At 37.2% G+C, this 24,193-nt stretch overlaps 1 protein-coding gene across 12 annotated transcripts in view; it reads left to right on the top strand.

Annotated features, from left to right (window-relative positions):
- Positions 1 to 24,193, top strand: part of ARHGAP15 (Rho GTPase activating protein 15) — a 710,746-nt gene that overhangs the window by 394,238 nt on the left and 292,315 nt on the right. For all 12 annotated transcript variants that reach the window (XR_010322327.1, XR_010322332.1, XR_010322330.1 and 9 more), the window contains one exon: positions 19,620 to 19,742. Coding sequence is in view for 6 of the 12 variants with exons in the window: in XM_023542980.2 (XP_023398748.1) it covers positions 19,620 to 19,742 (123 nt within the window). In the remaining 6 variants the exon portion in view is untranslated. The remainder of the gene's footprint in view (positions 1 to 19,619; positions 19,743 to 24,193) is intronic.

The following is a 24,193-nucleotide window of genomic DNA, read 5'->3' as shown; positions in this document are numbered from 1 at the left end:
AGCTTGGTGATCTTATAGACGCAACTATTTTAAAAGAAGAATAAGATTTTCATGCAAAAATATGAATTATACAGTAGTTTTATTGAATATTGCTAATGCACATGGGGTTCAGAGCCATAATGACGATATTGGGCACTTAAGTCATTAGGCTGTCATATTACAGCAAAATTATTTGTACTATATAATCATTGCTTCCTTTTTTATATTGCTCAGATCTCAGCTTAGTTCATCTATCTTTGCCATTACAGTACTATTTTGTCGTAAATACCTATTTTTTTAAGGATGATTTGAGTATGTTCCTTGTAGTACAAGTTCATGTTTATTAGACCTTTGCCGCCTTAAAGCCGGAGAAACGTGATCCGAGGAAGTTTACAATCTGCCTCACAGTATCTTGTTTGATTATGTATTGCTTCCCTGTGTCAATTGCTATATAATTTATATTTTAAGTACTTGTATATTGATGGCAATGGGTTTTTATACACAAAAAAAAATTTCAAGGAGAATAAGAGCTAGTTTATTTATTTATTTTTTCCTTTCCTCAGCATCGTTTCCATCTTATTCATCATATTTAAGACATGCTCTTGTTCTTAAAGTGGAATTCTGTTTGTATTTGGCTTTTCCCTTTAGGGACTTTTAAAGATGAACATGTTTAAATGATCTCTGATGGTTATTTGCAGCAAGAACAAAATCATTGTTGGGATAAAGTAAAGCTGAATCTGAAAGCTTCAGCTGAACATCATTTGTGAGCATAAGGTGAATATGGGTTTGGTTTGGGGAACTGGTTACAGGGTTTCATATACTTTTTTAGAAATTGCTATTGATTATTAGTATTCAACTGATCAAACTGCTTTTTCAGTATTGGCTTTGCTTGAGTTCAATGCCATCATGAATTATTTGCTTTATTATTAAATCCTTGGGATACAGCACAATACAGTTCGCCAGGGACATAGGCTGCCATGGGTTCCTTTGTGAGTGTGTGCGTGTGTGTGATATAAAAATTGGGAGATGTATACACTTGAGAGTAGGGCTCATCTTTAGCTTGGGCAAAGTGAACTGAGCCCCATCCCATACTGGGGAATTCATATAAGTAAAATCAGCAGTCTGTTCAAATCATTGTACAGTCAAGTCAGGTAGACGTTATGCAGTAAGAAAAAAAAAAAAACCTTAAACTGACCAAAACCAATTTCTTCTGTCATCAAGTATACATAGCATCTGAGAGTGTTTCCAACTTCTCTCCCTAGACCAAATCATGATTTGAGGGATACACCGTAAACCAGAGAATACCTATCCAGTCTTTTCTATATTAAATGAGATAATCTGAAACTGACCCTTTGTGAGAATCTAAATTTCTGATTTGCCATGAGTTTTCGAAAATGAAATATTGTTTAATAGGAGAGAGAGTCGGATAAGCCCTGCTCCTTTAAATGTCATAAGCACAGAGAACAGAGATTATAGACTTAAAACGTCCAGCAATCCTGAGAATCTGTAGAAACCCTATCTACTCCTCCCAGGTGTATTTAGGGTTTGGATATAAATACAGTTACGGGAAAACAACCAGCATTTGAAAATGGTGGCAGACTAGAAGTCAGAAGCCTAATTATGCAAGTAGAAGAATACAGTGTAATTTGTATGACCCGCTCTACCAACTTCAGATACAACTAAAGTAAGTCATGTTGCTTTTTCCTTATTTTTTTCTTTTTTAATGAATCACTCTAATTCCCTGTATAAATTGCCCTACTCAGACATTTACATAAAGCCACATGGAGAAAGAACTAGAAATACAATCTGCTTTTTGGTTGCTCTAACTTCGGTCACTGACACATGGTTTTGTGGTTGAAAACTAGCTTTTCTCATTCTGAAGCACCCCTGCCCACAGCTGCAATGAGCCCATTTCTAGGCCGGGCCACCGTACCAACCGCAGCAACGCCCTACGCATGGGCTCCAAGAGGTTAGTTCTTCATGCTGACATGTGCACGTGTTCAGCCATGACTTCCAGAGGCTTGCTTTAGAACTGCACTGTCCAATTTAGGTGCCACTAGCCACATGTAACTATACCACCGGTTCCCATTAAGTAGATTCTGACTATAGTGACCCCATGTATGTCAGAGTAAAACTATGCTCTATAGGGTTTTCAGTGACTGATCTTTTGGAAGTATCTCCAGGCCTTTCTTCAGAGGGACTACTTAATGGACTTGAACTTCCAACTTTTTGATTAACAGACAAGCACGTTAACTGTGTACACCACCCAGGGGACTATATGTGACTTTTTTTTTCTTTTTCATTGCTGTTAAGTTGGTTCTGACTCATGGTGACCCCACGTATTACAGAGTAGAACTGCTCCATAGGGTTTTCTTGGCTATAACCTTTACGGCAGCAAACTGCCAGGCCTTGCTTCAGCAGTGCTGCTTGATGAGTTTGAATCGCCAACCTTTAGGTTATTAGTTGAGCGCTAAACCATTTGTGCCAACAAGGGCCTCACGTGTGATAATAGAGCCTTGAAATGTGGTTGATCCTAATTGAGATGTGCTGTAATTTTGACATACACAACAGAATTCAAAGATTGTACAAGGCAAAGAACGTAAACTATCTCGTTAATACATTCTTATATTAATTCCATGAGAAATGATAATATTTTGGATAAATCGGATTAAGTAAAATATATTATTTGAATTAACGTCAGCTGTTTCTTTTTTACCTCTTCTAACATGGCTACTAGAATATTTAAAATTGCATGCATGATTTACTTGTATTCTTATTGAACATTGCTGGTGTCAGGGGTCTATGGCCTCAGCTCCATGCTGGGCTAGAAGCAGCCTCACCAGGAATCTTCAGTCTTTCTCCTTAATTGAAGCAGAGAATTGAGTTAATCACCCTTATCATCTTTATCATCCTCATCCTTATTTGCCATGCAAGGCTTGTTTCTTTAATTGTTTTTTTTTTCTTCATTTCCCATCCCACTATTGTTCACTTTCTCTCAATAGACAGCTGGGAGAATAATTTTAATATATCCTTGGATGTGTAAGTATCTTGAAAAGATATTTAATATTGTTTTGTATATGAATGCTTTTTTTCTTTAAGCAATATAACAAGAGGAATAACATGATTTTGTAATCTTACCCGTGAACAGGTAAATAAGGAAAAAATACTACAACTCTGTCTAGATGTTCAAGATTTGACGAACAGGGCCTGAGAGCCAGGATATGTTTTTCTTCTGAAATCTGGTGTGGTTAAAAACTCAGACTGTCCTTCAGTGATAATGACCAATTATCATCTTCCTTCTTCTTAAAACATTTGTTTAAGGTTTACTTCTTATAGCAGGAAGCTTATCAATAAGTGTTAAAAATATTGAAAATAAGTAATTGAGAAGTTTTGCTTTTTCTGAAAAAGAAACTGAGGATATTCTTTCATTCCTTAATTGAGCACTTAATTACCATTCACTCTGCATTGTTCCAGACTAGAGTTGAGACTAGAATTGCTAAAAAATAAATTAATCAAAATAAAATACAGGCAAAAATCTTGCTTTTATGGACCTAACATTCTGGGGAAGAAAAAGAGAAGTTAAATAATTAATATATGGATTCACCCAATAGTGGTATGAAAATATTAAAAACAAACAAGCAAGGAAGTAATATAGAGAGCACCTGAGTGGGAAAGTATTATAATTTTAAATAGAGAGAAACAGAGCCTATAAGAAGGTAACATTTGGAGGAAAGACCTGAAAAAAGTAAGGAAAGTAGCTATGTGGCTATCTAAGGAAAGAATGTTGAGGAGAAAGTAGCATGTGCAAAGGCCCTGGGTCACAATAGTGCATAATATAAGCGAGAAGGACAATGTGTCTAGGGTAGAATTAGTGACTAATTGTCTCCATATGGGGGTATGGAAGCTTACGTGGGAGGCGTTTCTTCTGAGGAGACTTCTTTTACTCTATTGGTCAAAGCTAATCTAACTTGAAAGTGCTGAGTATGGCTCTATGACCTGCAGAAACAAAACCAAGGGTCTTCTGCCTACTAGCCTGTTCCCTTACTCAACACACTCATGATACAGCTTTATGCATCTGTAGATTCTCCCAGCACCAAAATTCCACCTGCAATTAATCAAAAGTTAAGGGACTTATTAAATGTTTTTTTAATAAGTAAAAGATGTTTTAGTTGTGATTATTAAAGTAGGCATTTGTGTGCCCTAAGGCTGCATGACATGGAATGTACTTCTGATACAGTTCTGATAACAATTATCACTGCATAAGGTTACTTTGCTGCTGTATTTATCAAAGCAGACCTCCTGCCACTTGCATTTGGGTAGGCACGGGATTTAAATCTTAAATTAAGGTATGAAATAAAAGATTTTGATGTTTGTTATTTTTTGAGCAAATATGATTATTAGCAGTAGTGGTAGTAGTAACCCACACGACACATTTGCCTGGGGGGATAAAAACTGCCAGTGTATTTACTGTCAGCAAAGCCGTAAGTAGTAAATGTTCATGCAGTTGGAGAATTTGGTATGAAGTGTATTAAAAGTGTGAGGGAACGTACTCTGTCTCAGCAAGAAATTCCTAGGGACCTTCCTATGTAATATGGGCATAGCTCTTTATTACAGTTAATGATAATATAAGCTTTAATTTTTATATACTTATTTCAAATCCCTTAAATTCTTCACATCCTTTTTCTGTTTAGAGACGTAGTATTGTGAGTTTTGATTATTAGCTCCTAATGTCCAAAGACCGGAGCCCTGGTGGTGCAGTGGTTAATCGTTTGGCTGTTAACTAAAAGGTTGGCAGTTCGAATCCACCAGCTGCTCTTTGGGAACCCTATGGGCCAGTTCTACTCTATCCTCTAGGGTTGCTATGAGTCAGAATCATCTCGATGGCAACAAGTTTTTTGAGAGTCCGAAGACCATCATTAGTTACAGAGTCTAGTACAAGTGGTAAATTATAATAATGGTGGTGAGGATGATACTGAGGAGGGAGAGGATAAAATTAGTAATCTATTTGAATACGTACACAACATTGTGATCTTATACATCATAGTATCTAATCCTTACAACAGTGCACCACAATATTTTTGTCTCTATTATAAAATAGAAAAACCAAACCCGTTGCTGTTGAGTTGATTACAATTCATGCCAACCGCATGTGTTACAGAATGGAACTGAGCTCCATCAGGTTTTCTTGGCTGTAATTTTTATGGAAGCAGATCCAACCATTTTAGATTCAGGGAGGCTAAATGACACACTTACTAAGTGGTTGAGGTGGGACTCAAAATCAGAACTTTTAACACAAAAGCCTATACTTTTCACCACACATCTTGTTTAGACACTATTCAGTTATCAGACATTTATTTACTGACCACCAATTGTGTGCCAAACTTGAGAGAGTAGAGGGTGCACCAGTAAACTCCAAACTATAATCTGAAGATCTGCTTCACCCCACCCTCATCCTCAACTTCACGATGTATTCCAACAGCCGTTCACTTCATGCGGCCACAAAACTGGCAAAAGAAAAATTCTTGCCAAATTGTTCTCTGACCCAGAGCAAGTCTCAGTCAGCCATTCCCTCACAATGGAGCAATTAAGTTCAATTTTCCTTTGCGAGGGCCCACCCGTGATTCACCGCTCTGCCGCCCACCCCCATCACCCTCTGTTTCTTCAGTCATTACGTAAACCAGCACCTGTTTGTGTTGTCAGGCGTGTTTTCAGACTAAAGTCCACAGGAGGTTTTTAATTTTTTCTCTTGTGCCATAGAGTACAAACAGCTAAACTTGCTTTCTGATGACTAATTTAAGGATACATTTCCTGGTTGAAATTTCCTAACTGAACTGCTTGACAAAAACAAGGAGAGAGGCAAATCCTACTAGAATATTTCTCTTTTACCCTTGGTTCTGCTTTGACAGTTTGAAGGATTAAGGGATAACAATGAGAGTACTTCTTTTTACCCTAGTCTTACCGTGTCTTTCTCACCATTCACAGTGCCCCCGTCGGAATAGATGCTGATGACTGCATCTGTGGTGTTACTTAAAGTAGATCTTTAAGTCAAAACGAAGATGTGTGTGTGAGTTTGCTTAATGTTTCCAGCCATATTTTAGAAATAAATCCCAAATGCTTTTTTGCTAAGTGCATTTTTCTTCGATTTTAAACCTATGTGTATTTTAAAGGTCATTTAATCCGTGCGTTTCCAATTCCTCAGGCCTTAAATCATCACTGTGTGTTTTTTTTTTTTTTTAATGTACGAGGTACTTAATGTCTCGAGAAGCTTTTGGAGACCTTTAAAACCCAGAGACATTTTTCCAAGACCAGAAGTTCCATTTTGTCAAGAGTAAACAAGCTTGAAGAAAACGAAGATCTCAGCCTGTTCAATAGTCCCAAAGTTAGAATTTCAGAGGGGTTAGAACTTGGCAAAATGCAATTTCCCATCCTTAGCTCAGTCCTCTCTATGTTCGCTCTTAGCTTAGGCTGAAACACATGGAAAGGCTATCCAGCCGAGCACTGTAGCCAGTGACATCTGCATCTGGGGGAGTGTCCTGGCATTCAGCAACAAAACCCTTTTCCCCGGGGGAAGGGGAAGCTCAGAACCCCAAATAATAATAATCTGTTACAGATTTTAGGTTACCAAAAGTTAGAGAAAAGGATAATGGCAAAACACTTAGCATTGCTACACGTTAAAAGAATGGCTACTGTAATTCCCCTCCCCTTGGGGGCATGTATTTTTCATATTATTATGTATACTTATGCATGTAAATTTAAATATATGTTCATATTATATTAAAAACTCCCTAATTCTAAATATGTAAGAGAAAATAGAATTAAGTGATGCCAGTCACCACCTTTAGACTCCAATCTAAAATTCCTGGTCACTGGAAGGAGCGGGCCTGTAGTGGGCGCTTAGAGCAACTCAACGGGCTCCTCTGAATTCTTTTGGATTTAGGAACAGTTATCCTAGTAAAATTAAATCTGGGCTTAGAGAGCCATAGGGGTGTGCTGACAAAAACTCAAAACAGTGGTTAAGAAATTTAAGTTTGATCTTTACTGTGCTTCTTACTAACTATGTAGCCTTGGAGATATGTCCCTTAAACAATTTAGGTGTCATATTCTTCATCTCAAAAGCCGGGGACATTTATTCTGCGTTCTCTAAGGTTCATTCCAGATTTAATGTCATATTTCTATGACTCTAACATGAGCTCTGCCCAAGAATGTCGTTATCTGAAATTCAGAAACAACAAAAAGCTTGGCAATTTGATTACAATTAAGTCATTTATGAAGAGAAATAAAATATTTGTGATAACAATTGCTTTTTGGCGTACGGCAGTCTCCCATCACTTTTTTTTTTTTTTCTTTTTAGTGGAAAGAAAAGTTAATCTGTAGGTCTTGCTGGAAAGCAGAAAGCAGTTTTGTTTGTTGCAGACCTAACCACCGTCTCAGTAAAAGGCCCCAGATAGAGTTGAAAATGGACAACAAATAAAAGACTGTATTCTGGCCACATCAAGTGTCCAAATGATATCTAAGGGTCTTTTCCTAATTTTTTCCCCCTTCTTTTTCAGAAATGTATGTTATGAATTATGATTATTGCATTAGAGCCAAGTATTCAATGGGTTCCAGCTAGATCTTTGTTTAGTGAGCATAAGCTCAGTGCCAGCTGCAAACTGCAGCTGTCTGTCAGCATTTGTGAGGACAAACCACCCCACTATCCCTGATTCCTTAGCTGTAGACGACATACTGTATTCTCAGATCTGCTCAGCGTACTCTTTGCATTTTCAATGCATTTCCTGTGGGGGAGGGCACCAGTGGTTCGCACGCACATTTTAGAGCAAATAGCTCAAAGCTTATGTCAAAATGATGCCTCTAATAGATGTCTCTGTCCCAACAAAACTATTCTGTGAGAGACTAACTGGCTCTGGCCTGATGTTTCCTGATCTCTGATGTCCCAAAAAAGGCAAAGGAGGCTGCCACAAGGACAACCAACTGCTCTTCAGGACAGAGTGACCCCTGCAGAGAGCGCCAAGAGAAGGGGCCTAAGGCCAGGCGCCTGTCTCAGAGCTAGGGAATGTGGGGGGCGGGGGGGGGGGGGAGGTGAGAAGGCCACAGGGAAGGGAGCCAGAGGAAGGACACGGCCCAGGGTGTTGAGTGTAGTCATTCTCCTGGGCCATAGTGTGGAGCAGGAGGCAAGACTCAGAGGAATCCTTATCTTGGGAGAAACCCTAGTCCAGAACTTTCAAGTAACTAGGAACTCTGAGGCTTAAGAAGGACCTTTGAAGGATGATGCATGTTGCTTGTGTAGCATTTGTCAGCCTTCAAGGAAACAGTTCTCTTTGAATTTCCGGGCATGCTTAGAATGAGAGAGAAGCCCACAGCACCAAGCTAGGTTTAAATTAAAGCATTTGTAGAGTTAACCGAAAGTATCCCTGATTTTCATCATCAGAGTGATTTGTGTGAACTACAAAGATTTTTTTTAAGAGAGGTGGCAATTTTAGGAATACCCTGGAAATTAAGAACTGTGCCTTTGCAATGCTTTCCTCGGGCACTTGCAAACAGTAGCTGTGAGCTTCTTAAAGGATAAAAAAAACAACTAGTACTGAAGGTTCTTTGGGTCCTTGTATGCACCTAGGACACTACGGGAAACATGCAGTATGATCAGTCAGTACTTAGGGAAAGGTGTCTTTGGATTTTGTTTAAAAATAATATTTTTCAAGTAAAAAAGCAAATCTGGGATTTTTCCCACTCGTGGATATTGTGAAAACTGCTCTTTTTCATGTAAGAGCCCTGTTTCAGTAAGAAATGTGCCCTCTTGGGAAGAAAGGCATAATGCAAATTCAAATTAATAATAAAACTGTACAATATGTAGCATATGCCCAAAATTGGCCCGAGTTACTCAATGGAGAAAGCATTCTAGGATTTGGGAAAAGACACATCCCGTGCGTGCTTGCGTGTGTGTATGTGTGTGTGTGTGAGGGGCTGTGTATGTTTGTGGTCAGGAGAGGACTGACCCAATGTAAACAAACACTTTCTTTCCCACAACTTAAACACACACGCAATACCTAAAATAGTTTCATTCAAGGGTAGAAACCATGAGAGCCACAGGGTCATTAAACAATAGCCAAGCTCTGTTAGTGCATGATCTTGCTTTATTCAAGAGGTCTGTAAAATAAAAACAAAGACTTCGCAAGGAATCAATATTTTCAAAAGGAATGGCAACTTACAGTACGAGAGTATTTGGATCGCTAAGTGCCTTCACTTCTGCCTCTGTCGCAGTTTGCTACTTCCTTCATTGTGAAACCCTTTTGCTGGATGTGTTACATGCTATGAGCTCGGGTGTTATAATAAACAGAGAGGAAGGCTGCAAATAATGTATTTCAGTTAGGAAGAAGCACTTGAAAGAAATTGGTTTTGCTATACACATGATGTGAGCCAATCAATAGTGGTTTAGTCTGACAAGCACTGTCAATATCCATTGTCACAGTTCAGAAAGTTGTTAATGGATAGTTCTTCAAAACGCAATGGTTTCAACACATATAAAAAGCCTTGAAATCCACTCTACCTGGCAGAAATTAATCACAGGTAAATTCCTTGTATTGTATATAATTTTTTTTTCTTTTAATTCAGAGCAAAGTAACAGTCAATTAAAAAAATGTGTGTTTAAAACGAGACTAGATGGGCACACCAACCCAAGGGCAAGGACATGAAGGCAAGAGGGGACAGAAAAGCTGGCAATGGGGAACCCAAGGTCCAGAAGGGGAGAGTGTTGACACGTCATAGGGTTGGCAACCAACGTAACAAAATGTGTACATTAATTGTTTAACGAGAAACCAATTTGCTCTGTAAATGTTCATCTAAAGCACAATAAAAAAATTAAAAAAATATGTTTATAGATATTTACATATTACATATACATAACTTAAGTAATAGCTCAGTGACTTAATCTAATAATGCCAGAACCAAAACCAAACTCATTGCCGTCAAGTCGATTCCGACTCATAGCAACCCTATTCAGCTATCAGCTCTGTGACCTGTGATTCACCAACTTCATCTAAGGCAATTCATTTTCTCTCTCAGGTCTACAATGATACACACCACTGAGAGATAATTGCACTAAGCGTTTCATGTAAAGTAGATGACTTAAGACTTTACATCAGAAGTACATCAATATGGCATGGGGCTATTATGAGCTCTCTGAGACACCGGGGCAGGTTAGGAATTCCCACAGGTGTTAATCAGACAGCCCTGAATTTGATTTCTGGCTCTGCTGTTTATTTGCTACATGGTTAACCTCTCTGACACTGAAATTCCTAATCTTTCAAATGGGTAACAATAATAGAATCAACTATACTGGATGATTATAGGACTAAATGAGATATAACAGGCTTAGTACCGCGCTTGCCACATAGCAGTACTCTAAAAACATTTGCCATTGTTAATAATGACTTAAGATATAAGGCTGATCAGATCAGATAGCATAATGGCTAAGGAAAGTGGAAATTGAAACTGTTTTCACAGAATATATGTATGTATATACAATAATAATAGACAAGGAGCCCTCATGGCACAGTGGGTAAAAGCTCTGCTGCTAACCAAACGGTTGGCAGTTTGACTCCACCAACCACTGCTACGTGACAATTCTACTGTGTCCTATAGGGTTGCTATGAGTCAGAATCGACTCTATGGCACTGAGTTTGGTTTGGTTTTGGTTTGGTTAAGCATGGTCCGGAGCCCTGGTGGCACAATGGTTAAGAGTTCAGCTGCTGACCAAAAAGTGAGGAGTTCGAATCCACCAGCCGCTCCTTGGAAACCCTACAGGGCGTTCTACTCTACCCTATAAGGTTACTATGATTCAGAATCGACTTGATGGCAGTGGGCTTTTTTTTTTTTGGTAGCACTGTCTATTATCTATGAGTCAACATGTAGGTAAAAAACCCATTGCTGTGGACTTACAGTGACCATATAGGTCAGAGTAGAATTGCCCCACAGGATTTCCAAGGCTGTAAATCTTTTTTTTTTTTTTTTACGAAAGCAGACTACCACATCCTTATCCCATGGAGCAACTGGTGGGTTCAAACCACTGACCATTCAGTTAGCAGCCAAGTATTAACCACTGCACTACCAAGACTCCTTAATATCAGCATTAAAGTGATCCAGTACTCTTAAATGGGAATAATATTTCATTCTCCAACATTGTCTTTTTTTTTATATATACCAATCTAGGAATTAGTTGCTTACAATCCTGTCACTTCTATGCTGGAATTACCATGCCTACAACTCTATTGTTTTGTTTTTTTCTCTTTTTTATGGACTGTTGTTCACATTTAACTATAAGGGTCTTCTCATTTGGTTTGGCTGAGGCCTGTTTTCTATCACTAGGAGTGAACCCATTCCTGTACTTCATACACATCTCTCCTCATGGAAAACATATTTCTGCTTCATAATGCCCTTTGTCTGGATTGATGCCCTACGTTATTTTTCCCCCTGTTTTTTTAGTAATTTAGCTTTCAAAATCAGCTACTGCCTTAGCTCAGTAACCACTTACTTTATTAGCAAATTTATCAAAGTTGTGAACATCCCTCAAGTGACAAAGTTTTACAGACACTATATCAAGTCATAAAAAAGCCAGAGATAAAATATCAAGTCAATAGAAGAATGTCTTAATGGTCTGAATCTTTACATCTTACATCGTATCTGATTCTGTTTCAGGAAAAAATATTATTGCGTGCCTCTATACACATCACAGGTTTTGCTATTTAGGTATATTTTCTCTTTAGCCTTGCCTTTTGTTTGTGAAAAAAATGTAGCATTTTCATAACTTGATGCAAGGATTTTTTTTCAATTCTGACTCATGAGAAACCAGATAGATCTACAATGGAATGAAAATTACATGTTGTAGTGATATTACTTGAAACTGGCAGTACAGCATTGAAGTAGTTGTTGTCATCATCATCATCACCATCATCATCAAAAGTATTCATTAAGCAATTCAAACAAACAAACAAAAAAAAACCGAATCCATTGTCATTGAGTTGATTCCGATTCATAGCAACCCTATAGGACAGAGTAGGACCACCCCCATAGAGTTTCCAAGGAAGCGTCGGATGGATTCGAACTGCCAACCTTTTGGTTAGCAGCCAAGCTCAAAGCTATGCTAAATGCTATTTTTAAAGTTTTTCTTTTAAACACTGTTTTCTAAAAGTTTACACCATAGAAATACATTATTGACATAGATACATCTAAGATGTATCAGCAAATAAAAATATTAAGCCTATACATGAAAAGATAGTAAAGCATTTATATCACAGACCAATGAATGCTTTGGAGATAGAAGACATGGAAAAATAGAATACTGGGGAAAGTAGTTATGGAATTCCCATATGTTTAAATGACGGGGACATGACAGTAAACTGCCAGCTCTTTTTGACACTGAAAATGTAAAAATGTGGTTGTTGTTGATAGGTGCTGTCCAGTTGATTCTAATAGTAGCCCTATGTTTAACAGAACAAAACATTGTCTGATCCTCTACCATCCTCACAGTTGCTACTACGTTTGAGCCCATTGTTGTAGCCACTGTGTCAATCCATCTTGTTGAGAGTCTTCCTCTTTTTGTTGACTCTCAACTTTACCTAGCTTGATGTCATTCTCCAGGTACTGGTCCCTTCGGATGTGTCCAAAGTACATGAGACGAAGTCTCACCATCCTTGCTTCTAGAGAGCATTCTGGCTGTACTTCTTCCAGGACAGATTTGTTCATTCTTCTGGGAGTCCATGGTATATTTAATATTCCTCACCAACACCGTAATTCAAAGGCGTCAATTCTTCTTAGTTCTTCCTTATTCATTGTCCAGCTTTCGCATACATATGATGCGATTAAAAACACCAGGGCTTGGGTCAGGCACACCTTAGTCCTCAAAGTGACATCTTTGCTTTTGAAAACTTTAAAAGAGCTCTTTTGCAGTAGATTTGCCCAATGCAATATGCTGTTTGATTTCTTCACTGCTGCTTCCACGGGTTGACTGTGGATCTGAGTGCAACGAAATCCTTTACGACTTCAGTCTTTTCTCTGCTTATGTTGATGTTGTTTATTGGTCCAGTTGTGAGGATTTTTGTTTTCTTTGTGTTGAGGTTTAAGCCATACTGAAGGCTGTAGTCTTTGATCTTCATCAGTAAGTACTTCAAGATCTTTTCACTTTCAGTAAGCAAGGTTTCATAGTCAAATGCCTTTGTATAGTCAATACAACACAGGTAAATATCTTTCTGGTGTTCTCTGCTTTCATCCAAGATCTACCTGACATCAGCAATGATATTCCTTGTTTCACATCCTCTTCTAAATCCAGCTTGAATTTCTAGCAGTTCCCTGTCGATGTACTGTTGCAACCATTTTTAACTTACCTTCAGCATAATTTTACTTTTGTGTAATATTAATCATATTGCTTGATAATTTGTACACTCTGTTGGATCACCTTTCTTTGGAAGAGTCACATATATGGATCTCTTCTAGTCAGTTGGCCAGGGAGGTTCTTCCAAATTTCTTGGAATAGATGAATGAGTGTTTCCAGCATTGCATCCATTTGTTGAAACATCACAATTGGTCTTCCATCAATTCCTGAAGCCTTGTTTTTCACCAGTTCCTTCAGTGCAGCTTAGACTTCTTCCTTCAGTACCATTGGTTCTTGACCATATGCTACTTCCTAAAATAGATGAAAGTCGACCAATTCTTTTTGATTAGGTTCCACTATTTAAACTAGACGATTTAGTCTAAGAGTAAAAATTTTCATTGTATGAATTCTCGTATTTCTTTACATAAGTAGATAGCATAAATATGAATCATTAAGAAGATAATGTCTGTATACCCTTCTGTTACAAGTCTAATCATTTATTTTATATTTCTACAACTTCTAAGTGGGAATTAAGTAGTTAAAAGAAATCACTGCTGATAAAATGCCCTACATTCTTTCTTCCGATTATTTCTAGATTTAATCTTGATTTGTGTTTCAAGTACGCTTACAGTTTCAATAACTCAGCTTCTCACTCTGCAAGTTGGGGGTTGAAATTATGACTTCTGTTTATGTTGAGCTTTTGAAAAAAGAAATATTAACTGACCAGTGGTATATTAAGCCCAAACTTATCTTTTCTGCCCACTCAGATGCAGGGAGTTATGTGTGACGTTCTGGAAGCTCTAAAAATGCACGCTGGAGAGGGCAAAGCTGTATTTACTACAGCCCCATCAGTTAGCACACATGTATGCCCTGGAAACGAAATTGAATAAACTTCATTTCTTTTTTCAATCAGTTTTCTTTAAAGTGCTCTTGTTTCAGTAACTTGGAAAGTGGTAAAACAAGGTAATTCCAAATACAAGGAGAAGGTCATATTGGAAAATATGACTGAAGAAAATGCAGTACTTTATTATGTAATTTGTGTGATGATTTGAACAGTGTTTTAGGATCTTTGAGGACTAAATCCCTTGCCATGGATTCCGACTCTTAGCAGCTCTGTAGGAGAGAGTAGAACTGCCCCTAGGGTTTCCAAGGCTGTAAATCTTTACAGAAGCAGACTGCCACATCTTTCTCCTGCAGAGCAGCTGATAGGTTCAAACCGCCAACCTTTCTGTTAGCAGCCGAGCACTTAACCACTGAGCTACCAGGATTCCTTCTGGGGACTAACACTGACATAACCTTAGTTTGTCATTATTTTCTGGATCACCAGCTCCTGACACTTCAGTGTGGTGAGATGATTGTACTAAGTAACTGCCATGGGTTTTGCCCTAAACCTCCTCCTGGACTTCAAGTGTTGCTCTTAGCAGCTAACAAAACTGCCCATCTACACCTGATGTTGATCCCTAAGTAAACCCCAACAAATGAAATGGGACTAGAACACTGTAATAGCATTTCTGAAGGGTAATGATTCTGCTTTCTTTCAACAACATTTCTGAAATGTTAGCTCTCCCAGCTTTTCCAAATTTAAAAAAATAATAATAATAATAACATGTAATTGTAACATGGGAATACTGCGAGAACAGCAGTTTGGCAGAAGAAAGGGATGTTTCAAAATAACATCCCCAGCAAGAGAAGTTCTGGCAGATGCTCAATTCTGGATCATATTATCCAAACCATTGGATTCTGGAAGATTTGGGGTTTTTCTTTTGTGGTTCCCATACCCTTAATAGAATGGTAGTAGATACTCATCGTCCAAACTATGTTGTTTCCCTTGGGAAATAAATATGTAAAGGGCATCCATTTCAATAAACTTTTCTACCTCAAGAGGTGGTTTTAACACCATAATAGCTGTGTCAGGTATAAAACGGTGTTGGGCTAATGCCTGTTCTCATATATAATGATATTTATTGAAGATCAACTTAGAAAGCTCACCGTCATAACTATTCTCTGGTGTGAGCAGCTTTAGCACCAGTTAAATCTCTCAACTGGTTAAGAATGGTGCTTAAAACTAATGCCTTTGGAGTCTGTGCACTGAAGACTTAAATTGTATATTGTTATTCACAATCCTTAGGCTTTGAAAAATATTTTATGCTTCGACTTGGAAAAAAAAAAAGAGAGAGAGAGGAAAACATAAAGGAAATAAAAGTAAATCAAGAACACCTGAAAAAAAAAATTGCAATTCAGGTTAATTGTTCCTGGAGGTGAAAATATGGAGAATTAAGAGTGATTTCTCTAGTCTCCAATATAAATCAGATTAGATGCTTTGGAATTTAAACCCATATCTCATTGGGCTCTTTTCATTTTTGTATAAAAAGTTTAAATGGGAATGGAAAAAAAAAAAAAAAACTGCTCATTGGCTTAACATAAATCTTTAAACTGCAGGAAGCTTCACCCTCAAAAACTAGTTGAATCTCTGAGGAAAAAGAAAAGGCTGAATTCTATTTTTCATAAATGATGGATTATTGTACCACACTGTGTATTTTCCAGTAAAGTATCCTTTTATTTGCACTGTGTGATTACAAGTTTCTAAAAGTATGTGTGGGGTCACTTGGGTGCTGTGGGAAAATGCAAGGAACACTGTTCTGTTAAAATCAGTAGTGAAATCAGAAGCAAACTATGTCCAGATTATCATAGGCATGTGTTTAAATTTTGCTTTCCTTAATTGGTTATGTTGTATTTACTTAAAATGAACAATTTGGCAAGTTTTTCTCCCTTGACAACAGAACAGCGTAAACTGTTTTATAAGTTTGGCTGTTAAAATCAGATTTGTAAACCACAATATTCAAAGACGTTTACTGCTGTTTAAAGGGACCTTGTGATGGACCTTGCTTTATAACCGTGTACTTTTTATGTTTTTATTTTGTATTTATAGCTCTTTCAAGTTATTTGGTCAATAAAAAGTAAGTCATATATTATAGTCATCTATTGGCTTTAACTTCTGCATGACTCCTCTTAGAACAAAACAAGCAGAATGAGTGATGGCAAAGGCCTTATAATTTGACTTGTCATCTGAGGATGATTATTTATGGCATCAGGAAAGGGAAGTTGATGCTCTAGCCTGTCTCCAAGAAAGTCACCATTAGAGGCAACTTTGGAGAGTTTGGTTGTGTTAAAAACTGTGTAATCATATTTAAGACTCTGCTTGTTTCTCAGTATATAAGAAGGAAATAAGATAAAGCACTTAAAAACATATTACCATTTTCTTTGAAAAACCAATGCACCTTACACACATTTCTCACATGTAGAGCCAGATGGTAGTATTGAAAACAATATAATATACATACATATCTCTCTAATTAAGAATACTATCACCAGAGTACCTAGGGGGTTCCAAAAAGATATAACTCACTACATAATTATTTTCATAATTTCACATTTATAATGAGTGTGTGTGTATTTTAATTTGCAAAGTACTTTCTAATCACATCATTTTAACTAGCTCAAAATGTCAGGGAAAATATCTCCCTTGGCCATGCAATTCTTGGCATTCTGTCTTGAGAAGCATCAAAGTTTGGAGGTGAGATCAGAAGTAGAAAATATTACCTTTGGTAACCTTTGAAAACTAAGACTGATTATTCCATATTATTCCAAAGGCAGACTTTAGACAACTAGAACCCAGATCTGTGGGTGTCGACTCTAGCTGTCAGTTGAAGCAGATAATATACAGCTGAGGTGGTCATTACAATGAAAGTTGATAGGATACCATATAAGCACACTGCATTAAGATGCTCAGAATAACTCTTCAAACCAAAAATTTTGGATTAGTTAGTGCCTGATATTCATGGTTGTCTTAGTTACCTAGTGCTTCTGTAACACAAATACCACAAGTTGGTAGCTTTGAAGAACAGAAATTTATTTTCTCACAGTTCTGGAGGCTAAAAGTTCCTGCCAGGATCTGGGCCCTATAGAAGCATTCCTTGTTGGCAGCCCCAGGTATTCCTTGGTTCCTTGATTTGTAGACAGTCGTCACATGGTATCTCTCTTCCTGTGTGTGTGTGTGTGTATGTGTGTGTGTGTGTGTGTGTCTATGTCTATTCTGGTCCTTTTATAACTTAGAAGTGATCAGGTTAGAATCCACCCTATACTGATATGATCCCCATCAATCTAACAAAAGAAAAACCTTTACTTCAAAACAGAATCAAATCTATAAGTACAAAGGCCAGGAACTCAAAACATATTTTGGCGGGATGCATTTCAATTCATAACAATTGTCCTGTAAAAGCAGTTTTTACTTCCTTGAATTCCAATAAACCATTGCAATCAGGTTGATTCCAACTCATGGCAACCCCATGTGTTACAGAGTATAAACCATAGGATTTCTTGGCTGTAGCCTACAGAAGCATTTCATAAGCCTTTCTTTCACCATACTTTACCCCCAGTCTTTGGATTAACAGTCTAATAGCTCTTGCTGTTTCTCCAAAACATGACCTGAGGTCAATCCCTTCTCCAGGATCCCTTAATTCTTGTACTTACCTCTAGCGTACATTTTACCAGGCTGTATTAGGATTACTTGGTTACGTGTCCAAACTGCCACAGGCCATATGCATTTTATCTACTACAGTTAAATCCAGTACTGTCATGTATGTAGTAGGTGGTCAGCTTGTGTTTGTTTATGTTTTGGCATGCGGTCCTCTTTTTTATCATCTAATAGCACTTTACATTTGTTCAGCGCGTGGGTAGACCTTCTACCACCAAGGAATGAGAACTAAGCAAGGCCCGTACCTTTTCTAATATAAAGGCAGTGATTCACAACAGGGGGCAGTTTTGCCCTCCAGGGGATATTTGGCAATGTCTAGAGACATTTTTGATTGTCATCTCAGCCTCCCATCTTGCTTACTCAAGTTGGAGATTGCTCTATGGTCAAAGTTGGGGGAGGGAGGGCAAACATGTCTTTCCTTCACTAGTTATAAAAAGGCTTCTCACACTATGGACCAGGCAGATTTGACAGAAAACAGCCTCTATGTACCAAATAAAGTGCCCAAATGCTCACATTCAAACAAATGGATTAAGACAGTGAAGGCCTCCGTCAAGATCCATATTACAGGGTCAGCAGAGCCTACAGTCATTAAAAATAACATCTTAAGTGTGTTTAGACTCTACGATTATTGAGAGCCCAGACTTAAAATATTATGTCCATTGTTGAATCCAAAGCTTTTAGCATGAACCCTGATACTTACTATTCAGCAAATATTTGTTAGGGAATGAATTTGAGACATACTTAACTTTACAGATAAAGCTGAGAATAGGAGATTGATGAAGACATGAAAATTTGATGCAAATTTGTGTTTCACAGTTTCACTTAGAACTAGTAATTACATACCAAGAAAGAAAGGAAGAAGTACCTGCTTTAGAAAAAGAAATAAATTTGGGTTAACAGAAAAAATAAAGATTGACAAAATTATTTGTGTATATACTCAACGGCACCTAACAACAACTGCACCAACACAAACTAAACCGATAGCCATCAAGTAGATTCTGGCTCGTAGGACAGAGTAGAACTGCCCCATATAGTTTCTAAAGAGCGGCATGTGGATTCGAACTGTTGACCTTTTGGTTAGCAGCGAAGCTCTTAACCACTGCGTCACCAGGGCTCCATTTGGGTATATAGAAACTTTGAAAATGCCTGAATTACCTACAACCCATTCCTATCGAGTGGATTCCCACTCACGGAGATCCCATGTGTGTCTGAGTAGTACTGTGCTCCTTAGGATTTCCAATGGCCGTGGTCTTACAGAGGTAGATCACCAGCCTTTCTTCTGAGGTGCCATTGGATGGATTACCTAGAGGAAATATATAATCATATTTAATAGAAATGAACAATTCTAAAGAGGTTTCTCTCTCTATTTAGCTTATTTTTTTTTCTTTACCCAATCATAATTTTGTGTACAGATATGGATAGGTGTGAATTATCCAGATAAAGGTTATTATGCTTAACATAAGGGAATGAAAATGAAAATAATTTATGAAAATAATTAAAACACATTTTGAATATATGGAGCAGACCGCATTCTCGTTGCACACTAATGTTGCAGGAAAACCAGTACATTTATATAGGCAAATTCACTTGTATGTCCTGTCTAAACAGAAGAGCCTGAGCTATTAATTCAGGTAGTTGCTCCATAAGTACCCTTTTCTATTCATATTTACATAAAGTAATAATCATAAAAGAGAAATTTACTGAAAGCCTGTGACTTTTTTTTTTTTTTCTTTTAATCTCCAGTGTTCAGACTGCATCATAGTGCTTCTGATACAAGCGACAAAAACCGAGTTAAAAGCAGATTAAAGAAGTTTATTACCCGGAGACCTTCCCTGAAAACTCTGCAGGAAAAAGGGCTTATTAAAGGTACTGGGCATTTTATACTTTTACCGTAACAGTGATAAATGAATGTGCCTCTGTGTCTATACCTAATCAGCTCTAAAGGAATATTAGGAGATTCTTTTTAGGTTGCTTATTAAATTTTCTGCTTTATAACAGGAAAAAAAAAAAGTTGCCGAGAAAATTAATCCAGAGAAAATAGAAGAAACATCATGGAATCATTGAGAGAAATACCTAGGCTTGCCCTCTGGAGGTGGGATGTCCTCCTGGCACATTAGATTGACCATGTGTCAATCCAGTTAACGCCTCCTGTCCCAGCCCACTTCATAACAGCAGTCCCTTCACTCTCAAAAGTGTCCAAATTGGATAATAAGTTATCTGACTACCCTAGTTATAGCCTAAAGTAAGTGCTCGAAAGGAAAGTCATGAAAACTTACAAAGATTGAGAGCTGGAGGGCTGAGAGCTCAATCTACACTGAAAAAAGCAAGACTTTTCTAAAATACATCTAAAGTAGAGAATAAAATATTCCAAACTATCCTATTCATCAGAATAGAAAAACACAGACTCTGGGCATTAGGCTGATTGGAATTTAGACTTGGTTCTGCCACTCACTTGTTGTGTTGACATTGAAGAAGTTATGATCTTTCCGAGTCTCAGATTTCTCATCTGTTAAATGAGGGTATTTATATACCCTCTTTTGAGATCATCAAGAGAAATAAATGAGATAAGCTACGTAAAGCATTTAAGAGAGTTTCTGGAACATAAGTAAGTATTCAATAATGTCCTTTGCTATTAAGTACTATTATTATTTATTATTATTGTCATCAGTATATTATTGTTTTCAGTATAGAATATCAGCTAGATGAGTAAATGGAAGGGTAGATAGAACAGATTTCTACAACTGGAAATCACCTTATAGGTCATAAAGTCAAAACATAAAAAGAAAACAAATACATGGAGTCTAACGTTTCACCATTTTTAAATTGTTTCTAACTGATGAGTATCTTCTGAAAATTATATATAAGAAAGGATTTGAAAATGGGATAAGATATACTTCTAACTCTAGGAATAGAATTGAAAGACTGATCTTTGTAGACGTCAAAAGGAGATTTCATATACACTCACTTCTCAGGAAAAGAGCAAAGCAGATCTTAATATTTTCAGCAATATTTAGTATGATAATTATGAAATAGTTTACACTCTGTTTTGACCTATCAGTTTCATTTTGAAGTAGATGAACACATCACAGAAATCAGCAGGCATTCTGAACCTTTCACTGAAGGTGAAATTTTATGAAGCATGGGCACACATATGGCTAATAGAGTGGAAAGTTTTTAGAACATAAGTGATTCAGGGCAGAACTAGTACCTGCTTTCAATCAGTAACCTCTGATTTTTATTCTATGAAGATGTCATTTTTTTGTGCTACAGACAGTATTTGACCTCCTGCAGATTCAACGGCATATAATAATATACTTACACTTTCAGTTCTGCCTTAGAATTCATCCTGTAGATGATCATTTTCTTAGAAGGGATTCAGTTGCATGTTACCCGCCATCTTGAAAAATATAAAACCAGATTAGCAGCCCAAACAACCCCAGTATTACATAAAGTCCAAATGTTTCATGACCGTGACAGAATGAAAGAAGTTTTCACTTAGTGGTGGGGTCTGGCTCCAATCAAAATTCTAAAGAATTAAGAACTACAGTGTTCTAGAATTGATCTCAGAAAGCAGCAGAGAAACTGGGTGCCTAAATGCAGCTTTCATACTGATGTAATGGAACCACTGAGCATATTCTGATGCTTACATTTCCTGTCTTAGAGCTCCATTAAATTTTCACCATAGCTGACCAATGAGTCACTATTCATTAGTAGGGCTATGGAAAATCTATGTGAAATTCTGATTTGATAAGCTTCCATTGTTGTATTCAGTGGAATTTTCTTCCAAATACAGATCAAGTTATGCAAATATAGCCGCTTCTTGGACTAGTTTCTGTTTGAACAGTGAACTTTTCTAAGGCTTTTACTGAGGTTTTTTTTTTTTTTTTTTTTTCAGTAACTGAGGAAAAGGCATTAAACCAATTTTCCAAAGTACAAGGGCAGTCAAATTTCATACTTTGGTCAATTTTCTTCTTAGATTTAAGGCAGGCAAAAAAATCTGTAAATTTAATCAGTTATGAAAGATAGCATAAAATAGATTAATGATTAAATGGTTAATTCCTCCAAGAAAAAATGACTCAACTCTCACAATGGTTAGAATTATTCAAAGAGAAGAATCTCGGTCTTTAAAATCACTCTGCAGTACATTTTGGCCAAAGAATATGTGTCTTTCAGATCTGGACAACAAGGCTTCCGTTACCAAGGTTCAAGAAAGCTGTTGTTTGGTAGTTGGGGCCTTAACAGTTGTGTTTTCTGAGACCCGTGAGGGGGTCTGTAGGGCCACATATATTTTTCAAAGTGTTTACTCTTTCATGCAATGTCATAACATGCTGAGGGGGCTAAACTCTGAATTCAGCCAGTCTTTATTGAGCACCCACTATAGGGGAAGAGTGGGCCATGCCTTACTGACTTTGCAATACCCAGCAGAGCAACATCCAGAAAGCATTTTATGTGAATACAGAGTTGTCGCATTATCACATGCTCTACTCAGTCACAAACTCTTTCTTCAAAATCTGGGTTTTTTTTGGGGGGGGGGTGGTGCTCACGGAGCCCTGTCCAGTATGTGGTTTTGTTGTCTAGGGCCTAGATCTGGAAACAGTCAAGTTATGAGCTGCATTTTCTTAATTTCTTTAATATGACTAATGAGAAGGGCCTATTATTATACATAAAAAAAAAAAAGGGACAGCAGATAATTCTGAATGGTCACTGAATGGAAGGAAATCTAAATAGCTCAGGTGGGTGTAGCAATCATTGTGCTGTTGCAGTGGTGGCTTCCAAAAAACCTTCAATTTCCTCAAGTGCATTCACATTTGCCAAGGAAATGGTGAGCTTTTAGAAATATATGAGTTTATTACATTGTGGGTCTCATTGGAAACAAAACTTGAATCAGTTTAATATGTAATTTATGGGCAAGAGGGGACATTTTAGGGGGGTAGATGTGTTTGTACATATTCTCTACTGCTTTTAGAACTAAAGTAATAGCTCTTTGGCTTTGGCCAGTCTACCTTATGTAATCTTTCAAATAACAGCATTGACGTACAAGAACAGAAAATGTTTGGCAATACAGTTTTTAGAAAAGATAAGTTTCGTTGTTATTGTTTTGTTTTGGGGAGCAACTTGTATTTCCGTATATCAAAATGATAGTCAGAGAGGCTTGTATATTTAGAAAGTAGTTTCTTTTGTCTTAATATGTGCAAAACCATACTGGATAGTATTAATAATAACTGAAATTAATGCTATATTATTTTTAATCAGTATATGATAAAGTAATCAACCTGGTTAAGGATTAAATAGTACAGGATCGAATGGGAGAAAAACGTAGAACAAAACTCAAATTTTTAAAAAAGCCAGATTTACTGGGCGAGTAGAGACTAGAGGAACCCCCGAGACTATTGCCCTACGATACCCAATAAACTTGGTACTGAAACTGCAACCAGAGGTCACCTTTCAGATAAATAACAGATTGACTTATAAAATAAACAATATTACCCTTGAGGACTGTGCTCTGTTAAAAAATCATCTGTATGAGACCAAATGGTCAACACTTACTCCAGAGCAAAGATGAGAAGGTAAAGGGGAGGGGGCCAGGGAAGCTAGATGAATGGAAACGGAACCACCAGAATGGGAATAATGAGAATGTTGACACGTTGTGAAAAATGTAACCAATATCACTCAACAATACATATAGAAATTGTTAAATGCAAACCTAATTTGCCATGTAAGCTTTCACCAAAAACACAATAAAATATTGTAATTTTTTTTTTTTTTAAAGAATAAATTGTAAACTTCAAGAATTTAGGATGGAAAACAGTGCCTTCCCACCTCATCCCAGTTTTGCTTCCTAAGGGGCATTGCTTTGAACTGTTTCTCTTTATAGTTCTTCTGGTATTTGGCTTCATTTCTTAGGTTATTATTATTTGATGTGTAGGCTGGTTTGTTTTTGTTAATATTTTCCTTATCATCAATATTGCTATTTCTTGATTTATCTTTCTTAGACATTAACTTAGATTTCTGCTGCCGTAGGCATGGATTTGACTCAGTAACATCAAGCCTCATGTACCTGTCCCTTCTCCTCCTTAAGCACATGTGTGCTGATATCACTGTCTCCATTGGCCTTCTCTGCAACTTTCAAAGTACTTAAATCTCCATTTCTCTGTCTCAGTATCTCTTAATGCCTGAATTGGCAAGGTGTCCCCTTCCCCTTTCATCTCTTCCTTTTTTTCTGTTGTAAACTTCAGCTTTACCTTTATTTCTACATTGTCAAAGTTTATACCTTTATTTCTACATTGTCAAAGTTTATATTATTTCACTTGTTTCAT

Source organism: Loxodonta africana, chromosome 6 (genome assembly GCF_030014295.1).
Source record: "Loxodonta africana isolate mLoxAfr1 chromosome 6, mLoxAfr1.hap2, whole genome shotgun sequence".
Lineage (NCBI taxonomy): Eukaryota > Metazoa > Chordata > Mammalia > Proboscidea > Elephantidae > Loxodonta > Loxodonta africana.
The sequence above is the reverse complement of the archived record's forward strand: the minus strand, read 5'-3'. Positions and strand labels throughout refer to the sequence as shown.